Here is a 19559-nt window from a genome sequence, read left to right as displayed (position 1 = left end):
AACACGTAAAAAAACAAAATACTGCATATTTTCCAAGGAACACGAAGCGAGGCAGCCATCTCTTTTCGGCGCCGGAAGTATTTCAATTACTTCTGAGTATTTAGTTATTTGTGTTGCACTGGGCTGAACTACACTCCGATGTACAGAGCCTCCGGAAAGTATTCAGACCCCTTGACTTTTTCCATTTTGTTACGTTACCCCCTTTGATGTCTCTATGGTGTGATAAGCGCGCCTTCTAAATTAACTAAATACAGATGTGTATGAAAAAATTAACAATTAAAAAGCATGCTGAGTAGTATTTTAAGGATCTCTGCCCCGAAGCAAGGCCAATAAATATACCCAGTGTGCTTTGCAGTTCATTTTGGTTCATTTTTACATTTTGGTCATTTAGCAGACAGTCTTATCCGGAGTGACTTATAGTCAGTGCATTCAACTAAGGTAGATAAACAACAACATAACACAGTTATAGTAAGAAAATTTATTTAGAAATTAAATACATTTCAAAAGACAAGTATTTTGTAGTTTATTTTGATACATTGATCTTTATGGTATTTTGTAAATTTATGTCTGTCCATCCCTGTGTGCACCTATATTATTTTGTAATTACATTTGTTGCTTTCCCTACCTACTAGTATTTGTCTTCATATCTTTCCCTGCAAGTGCATGCATGTTAAAAACCTCTACCGACCCACCCTCCCGGATCCGGGATCCTCCTCATCAGAAACGCTGACTAGCATAGCCTAGCCTAGCGCCACAGGGAATATCATATAATATAATTTCATGAAATCACAAGTCCAATACAGCAAATGAAAGATAAACATCTTGTGAATCCAGCCAACATGTCCGATTTTTTTAATGTTTTACAGCGAAAACACAACATATATTTATGTTAGCTCACCACAATAGCGCAACACACAACGCCATTTTTTCACCGCAAAGATAGCTTTCACAAAACCCACAAATAGAGATAAAATGAATCACTAACCTTTGAACAACTTCATCAGATGACAGTCTTATAACATCATGTTATACAATACATTTATGTTTTGTTCGAAAATGTGCATATTTATAGCTACAAATTCTGGTTTTACATTGGTGCCATGATCATAAATGGCACCAAAACAGCCAGAATAATTACAGAGAGCAACGTGAAATACATAAATACTCATCATAAAACATTTATGAAAAATACTTTGGCTAGCATAATGGTGCTCACGTGTCCATGAACGTTTGGCGCATGGAACGAAAAATTCCAAAAGTCATAATAAAAGTCGAATAAACTGGTCAAACTCAGTTGAAAATCCATCTTTATGATGTTTTTCTCATATGTATCCAATAACGTCCCAGACGGAGCATTTCTTCGTGTCTACCTAACGCATTGCAGAAAATGATATGGTGCTCCCAGGTGCGCAGCAAAATACTGCCAATATGGCTGACCTGTCACTCCAAAAGCTCTCATTCGGTCCCACATCAGGCTAGACACCTCATTCAACATTCTACTGCCTGTTGACATCTAGTGGAAGGCGATTGAAGTGCATACATATCCATAAATACAAGGCAATTGAATAGGCGAGGCCTGTCATAGAGACCCATTTCAGAATTTTCACTTCCTGTTTGGAACTTTGCCTGTCAAATGAGTTCTGTTTTACTCACAGATATAATTCAAACAGTTTTAGAAACTTCAGAGTGTTTTCTATCCAATAGTAATAATATGCATATCATATGATCTAGAACAGAGTACGAGGCCGTTTAATTTGGGCTCTATTTTTTCCCAAAGTGGAAATGGCGCCCCCTATTTCCAAGAGGTTAATGTATCTGTGTCTGTACTAACAGATCTCCCCTCTCTCCAGGCATCCTTCCTATCTGACCAGCCGGAGCCCTACCTGCCCTTCCTGTCCCACTTCATCGAGACCCAGATGTTCGCCACCTTCATCGACAACAAGATCATGTCCCAATGGGAGGAGAAGGAGCCGCTGCTCCGCGTCTTCGACGGACGCATCGATAAAGCTCGTCTATACAATGTTCGAGCCCCAAGTCTGCGGTCCTCCAACTACCAGAGGTGCACCATCCTCAAGGAGTCGGGTGAGTCTGAAGAGAGCCGGGAGAGGGGAAGGGGTGATGTGTGTGTGGGCGCGAGAGAGATCGACAGAGAGGGACAGGTGGAATTGAAGGACAAATCTAAAGTCGTTTAAAATGAGTCTTTGGGAGGTAACAGAGAAATAAGGAGAGGGACTAATTGAAAGTTTGGACTTGAATTAGAATGTGCTCTCCTGAGCCGTCTGTCTGATCAGCATGCTGTGGATGACTGCTGCCTCTATCAGTCTGTCTGCCTGGCTGGCATACCAGCGATGCTTTAAGAGGTCACACAGGACTCCATTTTAAAAGGACTCCTTTTAAATCCATCTCGTTACACATCCGTCCTATTACTTTCCATCTCATCATCCTCTTCTCCTTGACCTCGTTCATGTGTTCATTGGAAACAGCAGACTTCTCTCCACTCAGCAGGGGCTCCCATTGGCTAATTCTGCCCATTTTGTCTTTGTCTCAAAAAAAGCCTCACCCCACAAAGCTCATTCTTCTACGCTCTATTTCTCTTTCTTTCATTCTCTCTCTCTCTCTCACGCACACACACACACACACACACACACACACGCGCGTACACACAAGCGCTTCCCCTAAAACACTCCTGCCGCCCTTACCCCACTGAGTCAGTCCTGAGTCTGGCTTCCTCACTTCCTTTTGCCTACGCAGCAGAGACTTAACGAGGGCAAGTCAAATGAGTACTAAAAAAGACCTGACCAGACACTCTCACAGACAATGAATAGGGTATGTGTGTGTGTGCGTGCTCACGTCCGTGAGTGGTACAGGTATAGGTGGAGTCAATTGGCAGGGTCTGACATGCCAGATTTTAATGGAACGAGTGCTGTGAAAGCCTAATTGTTCAGGGGGAGCTCTTTCAGAGGTGGTGGCGCGTGCAGTTCCCCAATTATACACACAAAAGAAACTCTTCTATTCTACTTAATTTCCCTCAGTCACTCCGGTGCTCCTCTCTCTCCCGTCTGACAAACAATGAGGACTGAGATTGGAAGAGACAATCGGAGGGTTTTGTTAGACAAAAAAAAATATCTCATACGAGCCATGTAAAGACTTACCTCGCCAACAGATGCGCTGTTTATCACCGCGAGCAGAGGTTAATTGACGGATGCCTTGTTGGTTTGGGTTGAGTCGTACTGCGTCTGTTCTCTCTACCTTGTGTTCGTTAAAGGAAATGGTTAGAGAAGGAGGTAGGTTTGGAGAGCAAACAGAGAGACCGAGAAAGAAAGAGCAAGCAGTGAGATAAAGAGAGCGGGGTGTTTATCGATAATGAGGGAGAGGGGAGGATGAAAGGGCCGAAGTACAGCATGTCCTGTAATGAATTGAACAAACGCAATGCTTTGATGTCCTGCCAAGCTTTGTTTAGAGGAGCACAAGAGTGGCAGCTTGTGTGTGTGTCTCTTTTCATTCAAAGTAAACTCAAAGGTTTAGTCCTAGCATTGTACTAAATGCATTCTCAAGTAGTGGTTATACCAAAAGAAGGCCTTGCTCAAATCCCCCCTCTTGATTTGATCTCCCTGCCCAGCCCAGGCCATCGAACAGCGGCTGATGAAAATCGACCACACAGCCATCCACCCCCACCTGTTGGATATGAAGATTGGACAGGGCAAATATGAACAGGGCTTCTTCCCCAAGCTGCAGTCTGACGTGCTCTCAGTCGGACCCACCAATAACAAGTGAGTATATGATGCCATTACCGAAGAGCCAACCAATGACGGGCATTGTTTCTTGGGAAAAATGGTAATGGTAACGGTTTGAACATAAAGGCTATATGAACGTAATATATACGTTACAGTTGTGTTATGGTGATGTAGTCCAAGTTAACAAGTGTTTATTACAAATTTTCCATCTGTATTATGTAGTTGAGTAGAGTCTATATAAAGGTTTATGCGGTTAACAGTGTTATGTCTGTCAGCAGGTGGTCCAATCGTACCGCTACGGCTCAGCGCAGGAAAGACCGTCACAGACAACAAACAGAACACCTGACTCTAGATAACGACCTCAAAGAGGTACGGACACGACACACCGTCCTCCCTCTTCATCCTCTCCTCTTCCTCTTGTTCCGTAGCATGCCTTTATGTTCCTTTTTATTTGATTTCTTTTGAGTTTCTTCCTTTCGTCTTAGCTTGGTTCCGTTTTCAAAGCATGTCCGTCCTTGTCTTAACTGATGTCATGCTTGTTTTCTCTTTAACTTCTCTTTGTTTTTTAGTTTCTTTCCTTCTATTATTTGAATGTCATGTGCATTCATGTGCATGGTGCTTCTTTTCCTTTCTTTTCTCCTTCCTGTCTTTTCTGTGGGTCCTGTGCGTTGGGGTTGGGCTGTACCACCTCTCAGCAGGTAGAGGGGTGTCTAGTCCTGCAGAACTCCATGGCGTTTTGGGAGTGGGACAAGGCGTCTCCCCCGCCTCTCAAACCACCAAAAAAGTCTGCCTCTGAGTGCTGCCTGGTACGTGGAGGAGTTACGGAACCCCCACAGACCCTCCCACTAACCCCCAAAAACTACCTCTACCCCTACCCCCAAGATGACCCCCACTCCACTTCTCCACTCCAGTCCTGCTTCACACATACACACAATCCCTGCTTACTCACACACAGTGACTGTTTGATAGATCCCTCATGCACCTGTCACATTAGTTAGTCGACAGCACTGAAAGAGTGAGTCATGGCTCTGCAGAGGATCTTGTTTTCCCTCATCTCTCTCCTCTTCCTACCCTTTTATAGTTCTGTATCTCTGTGGGGAGGAGAGAGATGAGAAAGGAATTACTGAATCGTAACGATACAAAATCAGATAAGATGGCAGAATCATTTCAGATTCAAGCCAATTTAAGTCAACTAGAGTGAACTCACCAGAGTGTGTCACTGAAATGGGCTCAGCGCCTCAACTCTCTGTGGAGAAGTAAACAGAAAATGTTATTTTTACTTTGTCTTGTTTTCTCTATGAGCACATAACCCCCCGCTACATCCCAATGTTTGCTAAAAGGTACTCAAGACTGTACAAAAACCACAATGTCTGCCCTCAATCCTACCCTTGCACAACCTCTTACAGTTGGACCCAACTGAGAAATGTCCCTCCATCCACCTGTAATGGTTAATATTGGGTGTACAGTCGTGGCCAAAAGTTTTGAGAATGTGAAAATGTATATTTGTGTCAAAGTCTGCTGCCTCAGTTTGTATGATGGCAATTTGCATATACTCCAGAATGTTATGAAGAGCGATCAGATGAATTGCAAAGTCCCCCTTTGCCATGCAAATGAACTGAATCCCCCAAAAACATTTCCACTGCATTTCAGCCTTGCCACAAAAGGACCAGCTGTCAATGATTCTCCCGTTAACACAAGTGTGAGTGTTGACGAGGACAAGGCTGGAGATCACTCTGTCATGCTGATTGAGTTCGAATAACAGACTGGAAGCTTCAAAAGGAGGGTGGTGCTTGGAATCATTGTTCTTCCTCTGTCATCCATGGTTACCTGAAAGAAAACACGTGCCGTCATCATTGCTTTGCACAAAAAGGGATTCACAGGCAAGGATATTGCTGCAGGTAAGATTGCACCTAAATCAACCATTTATCAGATCATCAAGAACTTCAAGGAGAGCGGATCAATTATTGTGAAGAAGGCTTCACGGCGCACAAGAAAGTCCAGCAAGCGCAATGACTGTCTCCTAAAGTTGATTCAGCTGCAGGATCGGGGCACCACCATTACAGAGCTTGCTCAGGAATGGCAGCAGGCAGGTGTGAGTGCATCTGCACGCACAGTGAGGCAAAGACTTTTGGAGGATGGCTTGGTGTCAAGAAGGGCAGCAAAGAAGCCACTTCTCTCTAGGAAAAACATCAGGGATCATCACAATACCAACTCTCTAGAACACCTTTGATTTTGATTTTTGAGATATTCTGCAAAAGGTACAGGGATTGGACTGCTGAGGACTGGGGTAAAGTCATTCATCATTCTCTGAGGAATCCCCTTTCCGATTGTTTGGGGCATCCGAAAGAAAGCTTGTCTGGAAAAAACAAGGTGAGCGCTACCATCAGTCCTGTGTCATGCCAACAGTAAAGCATCCGGAGACCATTCATGTTGCTTCTCAGCCAAGGGAGTGGGCTCACTCACAATTTTGCCTAAGAACACAGCCATGAATAAAGAATGGTACCAACGCATCCTCCGAGAGCAACTTCTCCCAACCATCCAGGAACAGTTTGGTGATGAACAATGCCTTTTCCAGCATGATGGAGCACCTTGCCATAAGGCAAAAGTGATAACTAAGTGGCTCGGAGAACAAAACATCGATATTTTGGGTCTATGGCCAGGGAACTCCCCAGACCTTAATCCCATTGGGAACTTGTGGTCAATCCTCAAGAGGCGGGTGGACAAACAAAAATCCACAAATTCTGACAAACTCCAAGCATTGATTATGCAAGAATGGGCTGCCATCAGTCAGGATGTGGCCCAGAAGTTAATTGACAGCATGCCACGGTGGATTGCAGAGGTCTTGAAAAAGAAGGGTCAACACTGCAAATATTGACTCTTTGCATCAACTTCATGTAATTGTCAATAAAACCTTTGACATTTATGAAATGCTTGTAATTATACTTCAGTATTCCATAGTAACATCTGACAAAAATATCTAAAGACAGTGAAGCAGCAAACTTTGTGTAAATTAATATTAATTTACATTCTCAAAACTTTTAGCCACGACTGTAGAGTTTTACAGACAGAGCTGATTGTTGCTCCATCTCTGTTTCCATCAGAAGTACATGCAGGAGGCTCGGAGCCTGGGGAAGAACCTCCGTCAGCCCAAGCTGTCTGACCTCTCACCTGCCGTCATCGCTCAGACCAACTGGAAGTTTGTGGAGGGACTACTCAAGGAGTGTCGCATGAAGGTGAGTCTGTACAGGTGAAATATATTGTGGTATTGGTTAAGTTGTGGTTGCAGTTGCTATGTGTCTCCAATGTATATCGGTCCAATTTTGTGTTGTTTGGTGTAGTTATGAGGGGATTGGTTCCTGTCTACAAACCAGTTGTTTGTATCCTATGTGTAGGGGTCATGTTGTCTTGGTCACGTTTCTGTGTCTCCTGTCTCCAGACTAAGCGTATGTTGGTGGAGAAGATGGGCAGGGAGGCGGTGGAGCTGGGTCATGGGGAGGCCAACATCACAGGTCTGGAGGAGAACACTCTCATCGCCTCCCTCTGTGACCTGCTGGAGAGGATCTGGAGCCACGGCCTACAAGTCAAACAGGTCTGTAGAGAGAGACACACACACACACACACACACACACACACACACACACACACACACACACACACACACACACATGCATACACAAACACACATGCACTGAACAGAAACACACACACTCACATACATGCACACACTCTCTCTCTCTCTCTCTAATCAGGTTTTATCGTAATGGTGACATTGCGTTTACTATATAAACCCCCCTCATGCTCAGTGCTCTACTTGGAAGAACCTGTTATTGGCTATAGGTCAGAGGTCAGAGGTCAGTCTACCAACACTCTGGTTAATCCGGTCTTATAGTAATAACCATATGACCCTATTTCATTAGGCTTATTGACTGGTAATCCTCTATCTATAGTCTAGTATTATTAGTGAATGTATTAGATATTGGCAGTGCAGTGTTTCCTGTATTAGGGAGTGTATTGGCTATTAAGTGTGTGGGTTGACCTCTAACCTCTGGACTGTGACCCCTGTAGGGGAAGTCAGCACTGTGGTCCCACCTGCTGCACTACCAGGCCAGAGAGGAGAAACTGGAGCAGCAGCAGGCAGAGTCACCAGGTAAGAACACCCCCACACACATATATAAACGCACACACACACACACACACACACCTTACATGGTCTATTTAATATACAACATTGACATAAAACACATGTCACTCCTACCCTCAATCCATTCAGTCACACACTATTCATACCCAATAATCCCCTGAAATACTCAATTTTCAAATTAATCTACAGACCTTTCACACTCCAGTGGCATTTGATAGATTTATTTTCAATTGGAGCGCTGCCAAAGCTGAGATGTGTGTGTGCTTCTTTCTCCCTCCCACAGTGTCAAACGGTCCAGAGAGACGAAAGTCTGAGTCGTCAATAGGGATGCCATCACTGCGAGCGTCCGTCATACAGGATATGAGGTATGAATTACCTACCACTGTACCTGTACATTACGATGTGTCATAGGTAGATGGTAATATCTCACAACTTTATCCATGTGAGTCAACAATTTGTTTTGTTATTTGCTGTTATTTGTCTTACCTCCTCACCTTCTCTCTCACATCTCCACGCCTCCCTCCCTTTCTCAGACACATCCAGAGTATGGGGGAGATAAAGACTGATGTGGGCAGAGCGAGGGCCTGGATCCGTCTTTCTCTGGAGAAGAAGCTACTCTCCCAACACCTCAAACAACTGCTGTCCCGCCAAGCCTTAACCAAGTACGCACGCACACACACATACAGTTGAAGTTGGAAGTTTGCATACACTTAGGTTGGAGTCATTGAAACTAGTTTTTCAACCACTCCACAAATTTCATGTTAAACTATAGTTTTGGCAAGTCAGTTAGGACTTCTACTTTGTGCATGGCACAAGTAATTTTTCCAACAATTGTTATATTTATAATTATACTTTTTAATTATAATTCACTATATCACAATTCCAGTGGGTCAGAAGTTTACATACACTAAGTTGACTGTGCCTTTGAAACAGCTTGGGAAATTCCAGAAAATGATTTCATGGCTTTAGAAGCTTCTGAATGGCTAATTGACATAATTTGAGTCTATTGGAGGTGTACCTGTGGATGTATTTCAAGGCCTACCTTCAAACTCAGTGCCTCTTTGCTTGCTTCAGCCAAGACCTCAGAAAAAAAATTGTAGACCTCCACAAGTCTGAGTCATCCTTGGGAGCAATTTCCAAACGCCTGAAGGTACCACGTTCATCTGTACAAACAATAGTACGCAAGTATAAACACCATGGGACCACGCAGCCGTCATACTGCTCAGGAAGGAGACGCGTTCTGTCTCCTAGAGATGAACGTACTTTGGTGCGAAAAGTGAAAATCAACCATGTGAAGATGCTGGAGGAAACAGGTACAAAAGTATCTATATCCACAGTAAAACGAGTCCTATATCGACATAACCTGAAAGGCCGCTCAGTAAGGAAGAAGCCACTGCTCCAAAACCACCATTAAAAATCCAGACTACGGTTTGCAACTGCACATGGGGACAAAGATTGTACTTTTTGGAGAAATGTCCTCTGGTCTGATGAAACAAAAATAGAACTGTTTGGCCATAATGACCATCGTTATGTTTGGAGGGAAAAGGTGGAGGCTTGCAAGCCGAAGAACACCATCCCAACCGTGAAGCACAGGGGTGGTAGCATCATGTTGTGGGGGTGCTTTGCTGCAGGAGGGACTGGTGCACTTCACAAAATAGATGGCATCATGAGGAAGCAAAATTATGTGGATATATTGAAGCAACATCTCAAGACATCAGTCAGGAAGTTAAAGCTTGGTCGCAAATGGATCTTCCAAATGTACAATGACCCCAAGCATACTTCCAAAGTTGTGGCAAAATGGCTTAAGGACAACAAAGTCAAGGTATTGGAGTGGCCATCACAAAGCCCTGACCTCAATCCCATAGAAAATTTGTGGGCAGAACTGAAAAAGCGTGTGCGAGCAAGGAGGCCTACAAACCTGACTCAGTTATACCAGCTCTGTCAGGAGGAATGGGCCAAAATTCACCCAACTTGTTGTGGAAGGCTACCCGGAACGTTTGACCCAAGTTAAACAATTTAAAGGCAATGCTACCAAATACTAATTGAGTGTATGTAAACTTCTGACCCACTGGGAATGTGATGAAACAAATTAAAGCTGAAATAAATCATTCTCTCTACTATTATTCTGACATTTCACATTCTTAAAATAAAGTGGTGATCCTAACTGACCTAAGACATGGAATTTTTACTAGGGTTAAATGTCAGGAATTGTGAAAAACTGAGTTTAAATGTATTTGGCTATTGTGTAACTTCCAACTTCAACTGTACACACACACAATATTATTCACATTGACAGTGTCGAAGCCATGGTTAATGTGTATTAAGTGTGTGTTGTGGTGTTTCCAGGAAGCTGTATAAGCGCTACGCCTTCCTGCGCTGTGAGGAGGAGAAGGAGCAGTTCCTGTTTCACCTGCTCTCCCTCAACACTGTCGACTACTTTTGTTTCACCAGTGTCTTCACCACTATCAGTGAGTAGGACTTCAACATAACCACAATTCAACTTCAATATGACCATAATATAACCACTAATTTACCTCATCCTATACAGAACACAGTCACGTCATGAGATGGTTGACTAATTCTACTTCACCGGTGCCATGACCTCGATCAGTCCGCACACTAGCTAAAACAACTTAACTAGAAGTCAACCACTTTAACTTACCACAAGTCACCCACAGCAAACCTTTCCACTCAGCCACTGTGGAGAGGATGGATGGTAGGCTTTGGAGAGTCCTAATTGGTGTGCTTGCCTTGGCCTATCACGGTTTTCCATGGAGGTTAATGTAGATGTATAGGACTATAACTTGGATCAATGGCAGAGACGGTGTTAACCTGAATAAAGCATGAGGCTATGTACATGTAATCAAAGATTGAAAGTAGGATTACATTATTCAGATAGCAGTTTGCACTGAAGCAGCACCAGATAAGTCTGGAACCCTTGCCTGCTGTTAGGGGAAACTGGGATAATCTTTTTTATAGTAAATTTCATAAATGAATTACTACTCTAAAGCAGGGCAATCCACTGAAATCTCGCTGATTTAGTTTGCCCTTGTTATATTTAACTATAAAACGATGAATACATTTATTCTTTCTGTGTTTCACTGAGAGGGACTGTACAATTTTTTTTTTGTCCCTGTAGTGATCCCGTACCGCGCCGTCATCATCCCCATCAAGAAGCTGAGCAACGCCATGACGACCTCCAACCCGTGGGTGTGTGTGTCGGGTGAGCTGGGCGACTCGGGCGTCAGGCAGATCACCAAGAACGTCCTGGAGATGACCTTCGATGTGAGTCTGAACTATGATCCAACAGCCAGGGCCCCTACGCCTCCTCATGTCTCTGTGACGTTCTGCAGCAAGGTTATATCAGCATGGATTGATGGTTTTGCTGAGAACATCACTGAGTCATTGTTCGGTGCCCACCGGGGTGAAGTGGGTCGCTGTTCCCTTTTTGTGGCATGAACTCACGCATGGTCTCATAAGGCAGAAGACTCTGTCTTACTCGCTCTCTACCATTCCATACTTACTACTAATCCCCTATCTCCTCGTTCATTTATCCATTCATCTTTGTGTGACTATTTGCTCTGATACCTTCCACTCAGAACCGGGGTTGATGAGTTACAAGTTGGGTTCATGTAGCTGATTCCACTTGGTAGATATTGGAAGTGTGCTTGAATAGTAGTTAACTCTGTGAGATGCTGCCAGGCACAATGAGCGGACGGACCCAGACTTCCCGTTTGTCCTCTTTCCTACTTCCTTCCTCACAGGAAGTGCATGTCTCTACCTACTGAGCCTTTTCATAGTCTCTACCGTTCTGAGTGGTGCCGTGTTCACTAGTGGTGGGTGGTAGCTCTTTGTGGCTTTGTGAGCAGTTTGGGTGATGGCTAACTGTTCAGTATAGCTCTGTGGACCATCTCTCTAGAGGAGCTTTGCTACTATGGTGGTGGTTTGGGTGCACGCCTGGTTTGTAGCCTGGTAAAGGGTAGTCTACTAGAAACCAGCATCCCAAGTCCATCCTCTCCCACTTATGCTATCCATCATGTCCTAACACGTGTCTTCATCTCCCCCAGTCTGCTTTCAGGCCACACACTCACATCGTCGCCATGTTCAAGGTTAGAAACGTCATCTCCCTCTCCCTCCCTCCTTCTCTCCACCGGACCCATTTGTATCATCCCAGGCTCAATGTTCACTGTGTACCATAGACTCCAGGGTCGTATTCATTGGGAACCAAACGGAAGAAAACTGACTGAAACGGGGGAGGGGCTACCTGAAGTTGTCCAATAACAAACACTCCTATTTTTGTTATCCGTTGCAAAACATTTTGCTACGGTGTGGCCTAATGAATACGACCCAGCTCTCTCTCTCTGGGTTGAGGGCTTCGTCAACGATGGGGTTGGTCTGTGTACCGTCTGTTGGTTATATGGTATTAATGGTGTTCTAGATTTATGAAGGGGTATGTGTTTGTTCTTGAATGCCACTTTGTGTAGTTTTGCTGTACATGAACATTTCCTTGACATGGTGCTGATGTTATGCATATCACTCAATGCACCAAGCTCACCTTCAACTAAAAGGTTTGGAAAGGGGACGCAACTTTCTCCGAAGTGGCATTCAAGGGCATATTGTAGGAATACTCACCTGTCATTGGCTGTATTTGGGTCTAATGTAGACTTTTAGTTGATCAATTGGATAGATGAGTAAGACTAGATTCGATAGAGGATTACACTGCGTAGTTATAGAATTAGCAGTCATACTGTTGTCGTTAACACATTATTTCTGAATTATCATTGTGAATTAACATGTAATGACATCTTGACGCTGATTTTTCTCTCTTGTCTCCTTCTATAGTGTCAGAACCTGGGTAAGCTGACTACAGTCCAGTTGGGTCATGATAACTCTGGGCTGCTGGCTAAATGGTTGGTGGACTGTGTCATGGTCCGCAACGAGATCACAGGACACACCTACAAGTTCCCGTGTGGGCGGTGGCTTGGCAAAGGCGTGGACGACGGCAGTCTGGAGCGCGTTCTGATTGGTGAGCTGGCGTTGCCCAACGCCGATGAGGATTCTGGGAGAGGGTGTCGCACGCCCGACATGCAGCATTCGCCGGGTCAGACCAGGCGGGTCAGCATCACCTCGATGGGAGGACGCGGATACAGTGAGTAACACCCCTTCATGACATGACATGACATAGCATAACCATTACCTGATTTACTGTTGACATAACTATAGATATTCACTTCTTGTCTCCTCTCTCTCTTCTGTTGCAGAGCCCACCTCAGCTCAAATCCAGGAGGCCATCGGCGAGGCAGTGAACAGCATCTGCAAGCACTTCCACAAGCCTGAGAAAGAGGTGTGTGTGTGTGTGTGTGTGTGTGTGTGTGTGTTAGAGAGAGAAAGTGTGAGACCGACTGAGAGATAATAAGCACCTGCTCCATGTTCTCCATTTAATCTGTTAATTTGAGTTGAGACAGTGAAGGATCTGTATAATAGGTTTTTGACTGCTGCAGCACTCTCCTCATCTGGCAGGTTAATAGTCTCTCTGAGGTGCTCTGTCTGGGAAGGATGTCAGGACAGGGAGCAGATGCCGTTTCTCTTTCATTATAAACACGATGAACTCATTCTAGTGCTTAACAATCACTTCAACCCCCTGTCTGCACACTCTCTCTTTAAATATACTCTTATTCTCTCTGTAGAATTACTCTCTCTGTGCTTCTCTCTCTCTCTCCCTCTCTCTCTCTCTCTCTCTCCCTCCCTCCCTCTCTCTCTCTCCCTAACTCCCTCCCTCTCTCACTCCCTCCCTCTCTCTCTCTCTCTCCCTAACTCCCTCTCTCTCTCTCTCTCTCTCTCTCTCTCTCTCTCTCTCTCTCTCTCTCTCTCTCTCTCTCTCTCTCTCTCTCTCTCTCTCTCTCTCCCTCCCTCTCTCTCTGAGGTGGCAGCGTTCATTATGTGAGTCTGTTTTATGGCTCTGGTATAATGGTGTTTCTATTGAGGCAGTTCATGCAGTAATAGGAAATGGGTAAATGGCTGGCGTGGAGCCCAGGCCACTAATAGACCCCTGTTGAAGCAGCAATAGGATAGATAAGAGACCCCACACCCCCCAGCCACGAGCTGTTCTCTCCCTTACCATCAGGCAGACAGTATCAGAGCATGAGGTCTGGTACCAACAGGCTCAGAGACAGTTTCTCTCAGAGACAGCAGACTGCTGAACACTTGGATTGGACTGACCACCTGCTCTGTTTCTCTGCACTTAATCAATCATCATCATTACACATCACAACTGCTGCTACCAGACTCTTATTATACTGCTACATGTATACAGTGGCCCCCCCATCCGCCCCTTCTCCAACACACGTGTACATATTGTACTATAAATTGTGCCTTCCTGTATCATTCTTATGCTAAAATGTTTATTCTATTCTACTGCTATTTACTTTATGTTCGTATTTTTACCTTTTACTATTTCTTATTGTTGCGTTGTCGAGAAGGAACCTGCAAGTAAGCATTTCATTGGACAATGTACACCATGCGTATCCCGTATATCCGACTAATAGAACTTGAAACGGAAACTTGGAACAAGTCTAAAACCCCTGGAGAGAGCCGTTACCTCAGCATCTACATTAGTTGAACTGGAGGAATAGTATAGCATTAGCCGCAGCTAATGTAAGGGCCTTCGGAGGAAAAAGGCCTTTATAGTGCTGTATAAATGCTCTACACTGTCACAGGCTGGTGAACTCTGTGAGGGGGAATATGAGAACAGTGTTTTTTTTAAATCTGTTGAGGAGAATAAATGGAATGTTATGTTGATTTTAAGTGAACATGTTCACTCTGTCTAATTGGTGCTTCAAACGGGTAGTGTTGCATCATGTTTGTTGTTTGAGAATCAACAATTGGTACCTTTTTTTAGTCTCAAAGGTTAATGAAATGATACTACAGGTCTCTGTCTGAAACTCTCCCTCCCTCCCTCTCTCCAGAGGGGCAGTCTGACCATCCTGCTCTGTGGTGAGGTTGGTCTGGTCGGGGCTCTGGAGCAGTTCTTCCACAACGGCTTCAAGTCCGCCCGCCTCTTCCAGAAGACTGTCTTTGTCTGGGACTTTGTGGGTGAGTGGCCTACCTACACACCGCTGCCTCCATCTAGTGGAATAACCTAGAAATACCACACATTTCTCCCTACGTATGATACATTGAGATGGATTGAGGGGTTCTTCTTCTTCTATGCAGGTGCTAAAGTGCACCCGCTATCCATCTTTATGGTCCGATTATAGATCTTTGTGATAGGCTTCTCTCTAGTGGTGAAAACTAGGATATTGCATACTGAACTTCCCCAATGGAAATAAAATAGACCATTAAAAATTCCCTTTGATACTCAAAGTAACCTTATAGGTAGCTGCTTTTAGCTGTCATATGAAATGGCTGCTTCATCCTTTTATTAATATTCATATCACAGCTTTTGACTGATATGAATGTTAAGGAAATGAGGAGAGGATGGTTTCCATAGAGTACTTTACTGGCACAGATCAAAGGTTAAAATACAACAGAGGGAGAAAGAGTGAACCCCTGTAGACTAGACATACTCTTTTAGCTCTAAATAAATAAATCAAACAAATGTGTGTGTGTATATATATAAAGCTCTTTTTAGCAGTTGTTACAAAGTTCTTCTACAGTAGACCCTACCTCCATGTCCCCTCTCCTCTTCCTGTTCTCCTCCTCTGCTCCCACCTCCCTAACATATCTCCTCCTCCTCCCCCTCTACAGAGAAGGCGGTGGCTTACATGGAGTCAGCAGACCAGATGGGGGACATGCAGGAGACTGCTGAGCCCCTGGGCCTGACCTGTGTCTCTCTCTGTCACTATGTCAGTGCCATCAACTCCTCGCCCAGGAACATTGGCAAGGATGGCAAGTTCCAGCTGCTTGTCTGCCTCGGGGCCAGGTGAGGGCGCCACTCACACGCAGTGAGACAGAGATGGGGCTGCAGAACTGAGCTGTAGTTGTTATTGGCACAAAGCATCCAGAGGGCTGTATTGGGAATCAACATCACACTTCTGAAAAGTCTCATTGGTTAAAAATACTCCTAATGATCTTCTCTCTCTCGCTCCTATCTATCTATCTAGAGATCGTCTGCTGATTCAGTGGCTCCCTCTGTTGGTGGAGTGTCCAGTGATCCAGCGGATGTATGAGGAGTCTGCTCTGCTGCGGGACCGGACCACGGTCAATGCTCTCATCGCTGTCCTGCAGACCCTCCACGACTTCCCCATCACCCTGGAGGCCTCGCTTGTCAAGGGCATCGACCTTTAACCCCTACCGCACAGCCTGCTGGGAAACCACCCAGCATGTGACTACATTACCCACAAACCCTTGCTCTGTTCCCTTTTGCCCTTTCACTGTTGTTGTTGTTGTTGTATGCTTCAGCTGATTCACTCTGGGAAAAGTCACCTCATAGGGAGGAAGTAGGAAGTGAGGACTATGTAAAGAGACAAGAGATGGTTCGCTACCAAAGCAATCGATTCCACTGCTGCAGAGCAGAAGCTTGGGCTTTGGATCATTGAGTGCTGATGCAGTATTATTATTACATAGCTTGTGGTTTTGAAAAATATCCTTTTTGATATTCAATAAGAAGGGACTGTTTTTAAAGAAAACCCGTGGATGTTTCCCTATGTGCTAGATGTGTGTAGCCCACTGTAGGTAGCTCTTCAATGGACACTTTGTGTGATGGAGATCCTATCTCTCTGTCTGCTGGATCCTGCTCCAACTTCAGCTAGCGTTAGCAAGCATGCCTGTGGGTCATAGTCAGCCAGGAAAAAGGAAACCAAAACAGAAAGTGACTGTTTGCCCCTGCTGCCTCTCCATAGTCTCTGCACTGGGAATATCTGTGGGTGAAACTTCATCATTTGGATGAAGATGAAAACAACGGAAAGGAAAACTGGATTCATCTGCTTTCAGCACCACACTGAGTTCTGTGTAACACAGCTTTTTGATTGGATGTTGGCTCATTTCTGTGTTGGACTGGATACATCTACTGTGTTGGACTGAACATTTGCTCTCCTTTGAGATTGTGTCCACCAAGATCTGCTAGCCAACCACTGCACTGGATTGGATAGGTTTTTCTAGGAGGACAGGGGCTTTTCTAGGGTTGCATGGACATTCCAACCAAATTACAGGCATTGACCTGACCCTATTTCAAACTGTGTGTGTGCGTGTGTATGTACAGTGTCCAAAACCATTAAGAACACCTTCCTAATATTGAGATTTGGGGCACCTCCCCCTTTTGCCCTCAGAACAGCCTGAATTCGTCGGGGCATGGACTATACAAGGCGTCAAATGTTCCACAGGGATGCTAGCACATGTTGACTACAATGCTTCCCACAGTTGTCAAGTTGGCTGGATGTCCTTTGGGTGGTGGACCATTCTTGATACACATGGGAAACTGTTGAGCATGGAAAAACCCAGCAGTGTTGCAGTTCTTGACACAAACCAGAGCGTCTGGCACCTGCTACCATACCCCGTTCAAAGAAATGTAAATATTTTGTCTCGCCCATTCACCCTCTGAATGGCACACGTACATAATCCATATCTCAATTGTCTCAAGGCTTAAAAATCCTTATTTAACCTGTTTCCTCCCCTTTATCTACATTGATTGAAGTGGATTTAACAAGTGACACCAATAAGGGATCATAGCTTTCACCTGGATTCACCTGGTCAGTCTGTCATGGAAAGAGCAGGTGTTGATAATGTTTTGTACACTCAGTGAATGTGTTCTCCTAATGTTATTTTTATATTAGAAATTGTAATGGTCAATGTATTCAATTTCATCCTGGTTTCTGTCATGCACAGTTTGTGTGTGTGTGTCGTCTGTCAGATCTGTGTGATTGTTGATCTCAAATGGACATTTTAGGACAGTTTCCTAATCTTGACAAGCATTACTCTGTGTGGTATTGAAATGTTCCAGCCCCTTATTTAATGTGATACATGTGAAATACACTGGAATAGAAAACAATTGCAATAAGAACCTAACCATACGACCCCTAATGATGTATTTATCATAAATGCCTCAAACCTTCCTATGATAAGTGGTTATTTTCTGGTGAGTGTTAACTCCTTCTGGGACTATTTCTAGCTGGTTGTATTTTTCAATCTAAAATGGGTCTCTTGCCACTTTTTCAGTCAATCCTTAATGAACATCTTCTTATATTTCTGTAACAACAAGTGTAAATAGGGTGTTTATGCATGTGTACTAAAAAGGGTGATCAGAATAGATGTTGACTAAAGTTATTAGGCTAACTATGACCAGACAATAGATTTGAACCCAACCAAAAGGGAAAACGATTGACAGATTCCGAATCACAATTTTAACTCCGTGTTTCAACCACAGTATTTATGGTTCGTTTTTTCCAGTATTAACCCATAAAAGGACAGAGCATTTTTTTTTTATGTTCTGATTTGATGTATTTATTCTTATAAACTGTGGTAGTAATCAAGACACTTTGAGACACTGTTTGCGACAGGGGCAAAGAGCCGCCTGTGAAAAATTTGGAAATTACATTCTGTATGTTGATCCATGTGACTTTCCTTCTATAACATTCACAGTTTGGTCCTGCAACTAGGTTCCTACTGTCTTATGTATCCTGGATTCCAACAATAACAAACCTATCTACCTGTATGTATAAGAAGCCACAAACATAGGAGGATGATCGACCCTATGTATAGGTGTCTAGTGCATTGCTGTGAGAAAAGTGACTGTCTAGTGTAGAGAGAATAGGGTCCCTCTTTGCATCTCCTAAAGTGCTACTGCATGCGGTGTACTCTGCTACTCGGCTAGATACTCTCTCTCAACACACTGCTACAGCTAGACTCATTCAGTAGTCCTGTACTTTACTTCTGTCTTTGTTACATAAACCTGTGTGACAAACGCTGGTCCCCCCCCCCCCCCCCCCGGTGGAATATCCGTCCTGATGTTACCAGGTAGGCAATGCTACTACTGAACCTTTCCTTTCCCACAAGTGCAGACGTAAACTGTATGTCCGGTGGGAGGAGATCATGTAATGAATGGAGTCCTATGTCCATATAAGTCATTGATCACTGTTCTGATATTTATGATGCGCTTCATTAAAAATTTGCTCAATATGTTAAACTGTTTACTGTGTGTGTGTGTGTGTGTGTGTGTGTGTGTGTGTGTGTCCAGACCTCAGGTAAAATACATGTCCATTGTGATACTGAGATCACCTCTATGGTTGGAGATGACTTATGATCCTCATGAGGATTCAATGGTAAACAATATAACGTTTTACTCATTGAGCTACTTCTGATTCCTGTTTCACTACCAAAACAACTCTTGTTACTTGGTACATCCTGTTATTTTACGACTATTTTCTAGTTGAATAACATTTTCATTTTGTGTTTATTGCATTATTACTATTTATTTCAAAATACGCATTATTACTAATTTTTTTTCAAAATAATAGTCGATCTACTGTGCTCGACGTGCCACACGTAACCTATCTACAGACATGCTGCCACTATATTTTTGAAGTAGTCACGCCTCCTTTCTTCGATTCACAGCGCACAGATTTCAACTGGTTCCACCCCCCCATTTCCCGCGTAATTCCCCTCCTTGTATGGGCAAAACAATGCAGACGCAGTCGAAACGTCAGTTTCGTATGTAAATTAGTTTGATTGAAGAAAATCAGAAAATGGTG

The 19559-nt window shown here is 43.9% G+C and overlaps 1 protein-coding gene across 11 annotated transcripts in view; it reads left to right on the top strand.

The window, feature by feature from the left end:
- Positions 1-18999, top strand: part of LOC139534080 (DENN domain-containing protein 5B-like) — a 77483-nt gene extending 58484 nt beyond the window's left edge. For 3 of the 11 annotated variants that reach the window (XM_071332803.1, XM_071332801.1, XM_071332797.1), the window contains 16 exons: positions 1851-2082; positions 3620-3770; positions 4010-4103; positions 6836-6967; positions 7171-7323; positions 7800-7881; positions 8159-8240; positions 8409-8537; positions 10222-10343; positions 11015-11160; positions 11943-11984; positions 12718-13024; positions 13137-13219; positions 14841-14967; positions 15622-15796; positions 15978-18999. In XM_071332803.1, the coding sequence (XP_071188904.1) occupies positions 1851-2082; positions 3620-3770; positions 4010-4103; positions 6836-6967; positions 7171-7323; positions 7800-7881; positions 8159-8240; positions 8409-8537; positions 10222-10343; positions 11015-11160; positions 11943-11984; positions 12718-13024; positions 13137-13219; positions 14841-14967; positions 15622-15796; positions 15978-16161 (2241 nt within the window). In that variant the 3' untranslated portion in view covers positions 16162-18999. Of the gene's footprint in view, positions 1-1850; positions 2083-3619; positions 3771-4009; positions 4117-4418; positions 4541-6835; positions 6968-7170; positions 7324-7799; positions 7882-8158; positions 8241-8408; positions 8538-10221; positions 10344-11014; positions 11161-11942; positions 11985-12717; positions 13025-13136; positions 13220-14840; positions 14968-15621; positions 15797-15977 lie in introns of all 11 variants that reach the window. The other 8 variants (XM_071332802.1, XM_071332798.1, XM_071332799.1 and 5 more) reach the window with 5 other exon arrangements.
- Positions 19000-19559: the final 560 nt, after the last annotated feature.

Source organism: Salvelinus alpinus, chromosome 11 (assembly GCF_045679555.1).
Source record: "Salvelinus alpinus chromosome 11, SLU_Salpinus.1, whole genome shotgun sequence".
Lineage (NCBI taxonomy): Eukaryota > Metazoa > Chordata > Actinopteri > Salmoniformes > Salmonidae > Salvelinus > Salvelinus alpinus.
Note: the sequence above shows the minus strand (reverse complement) of the source record. Positions and strands in the feature narration are given on the sequence as shown.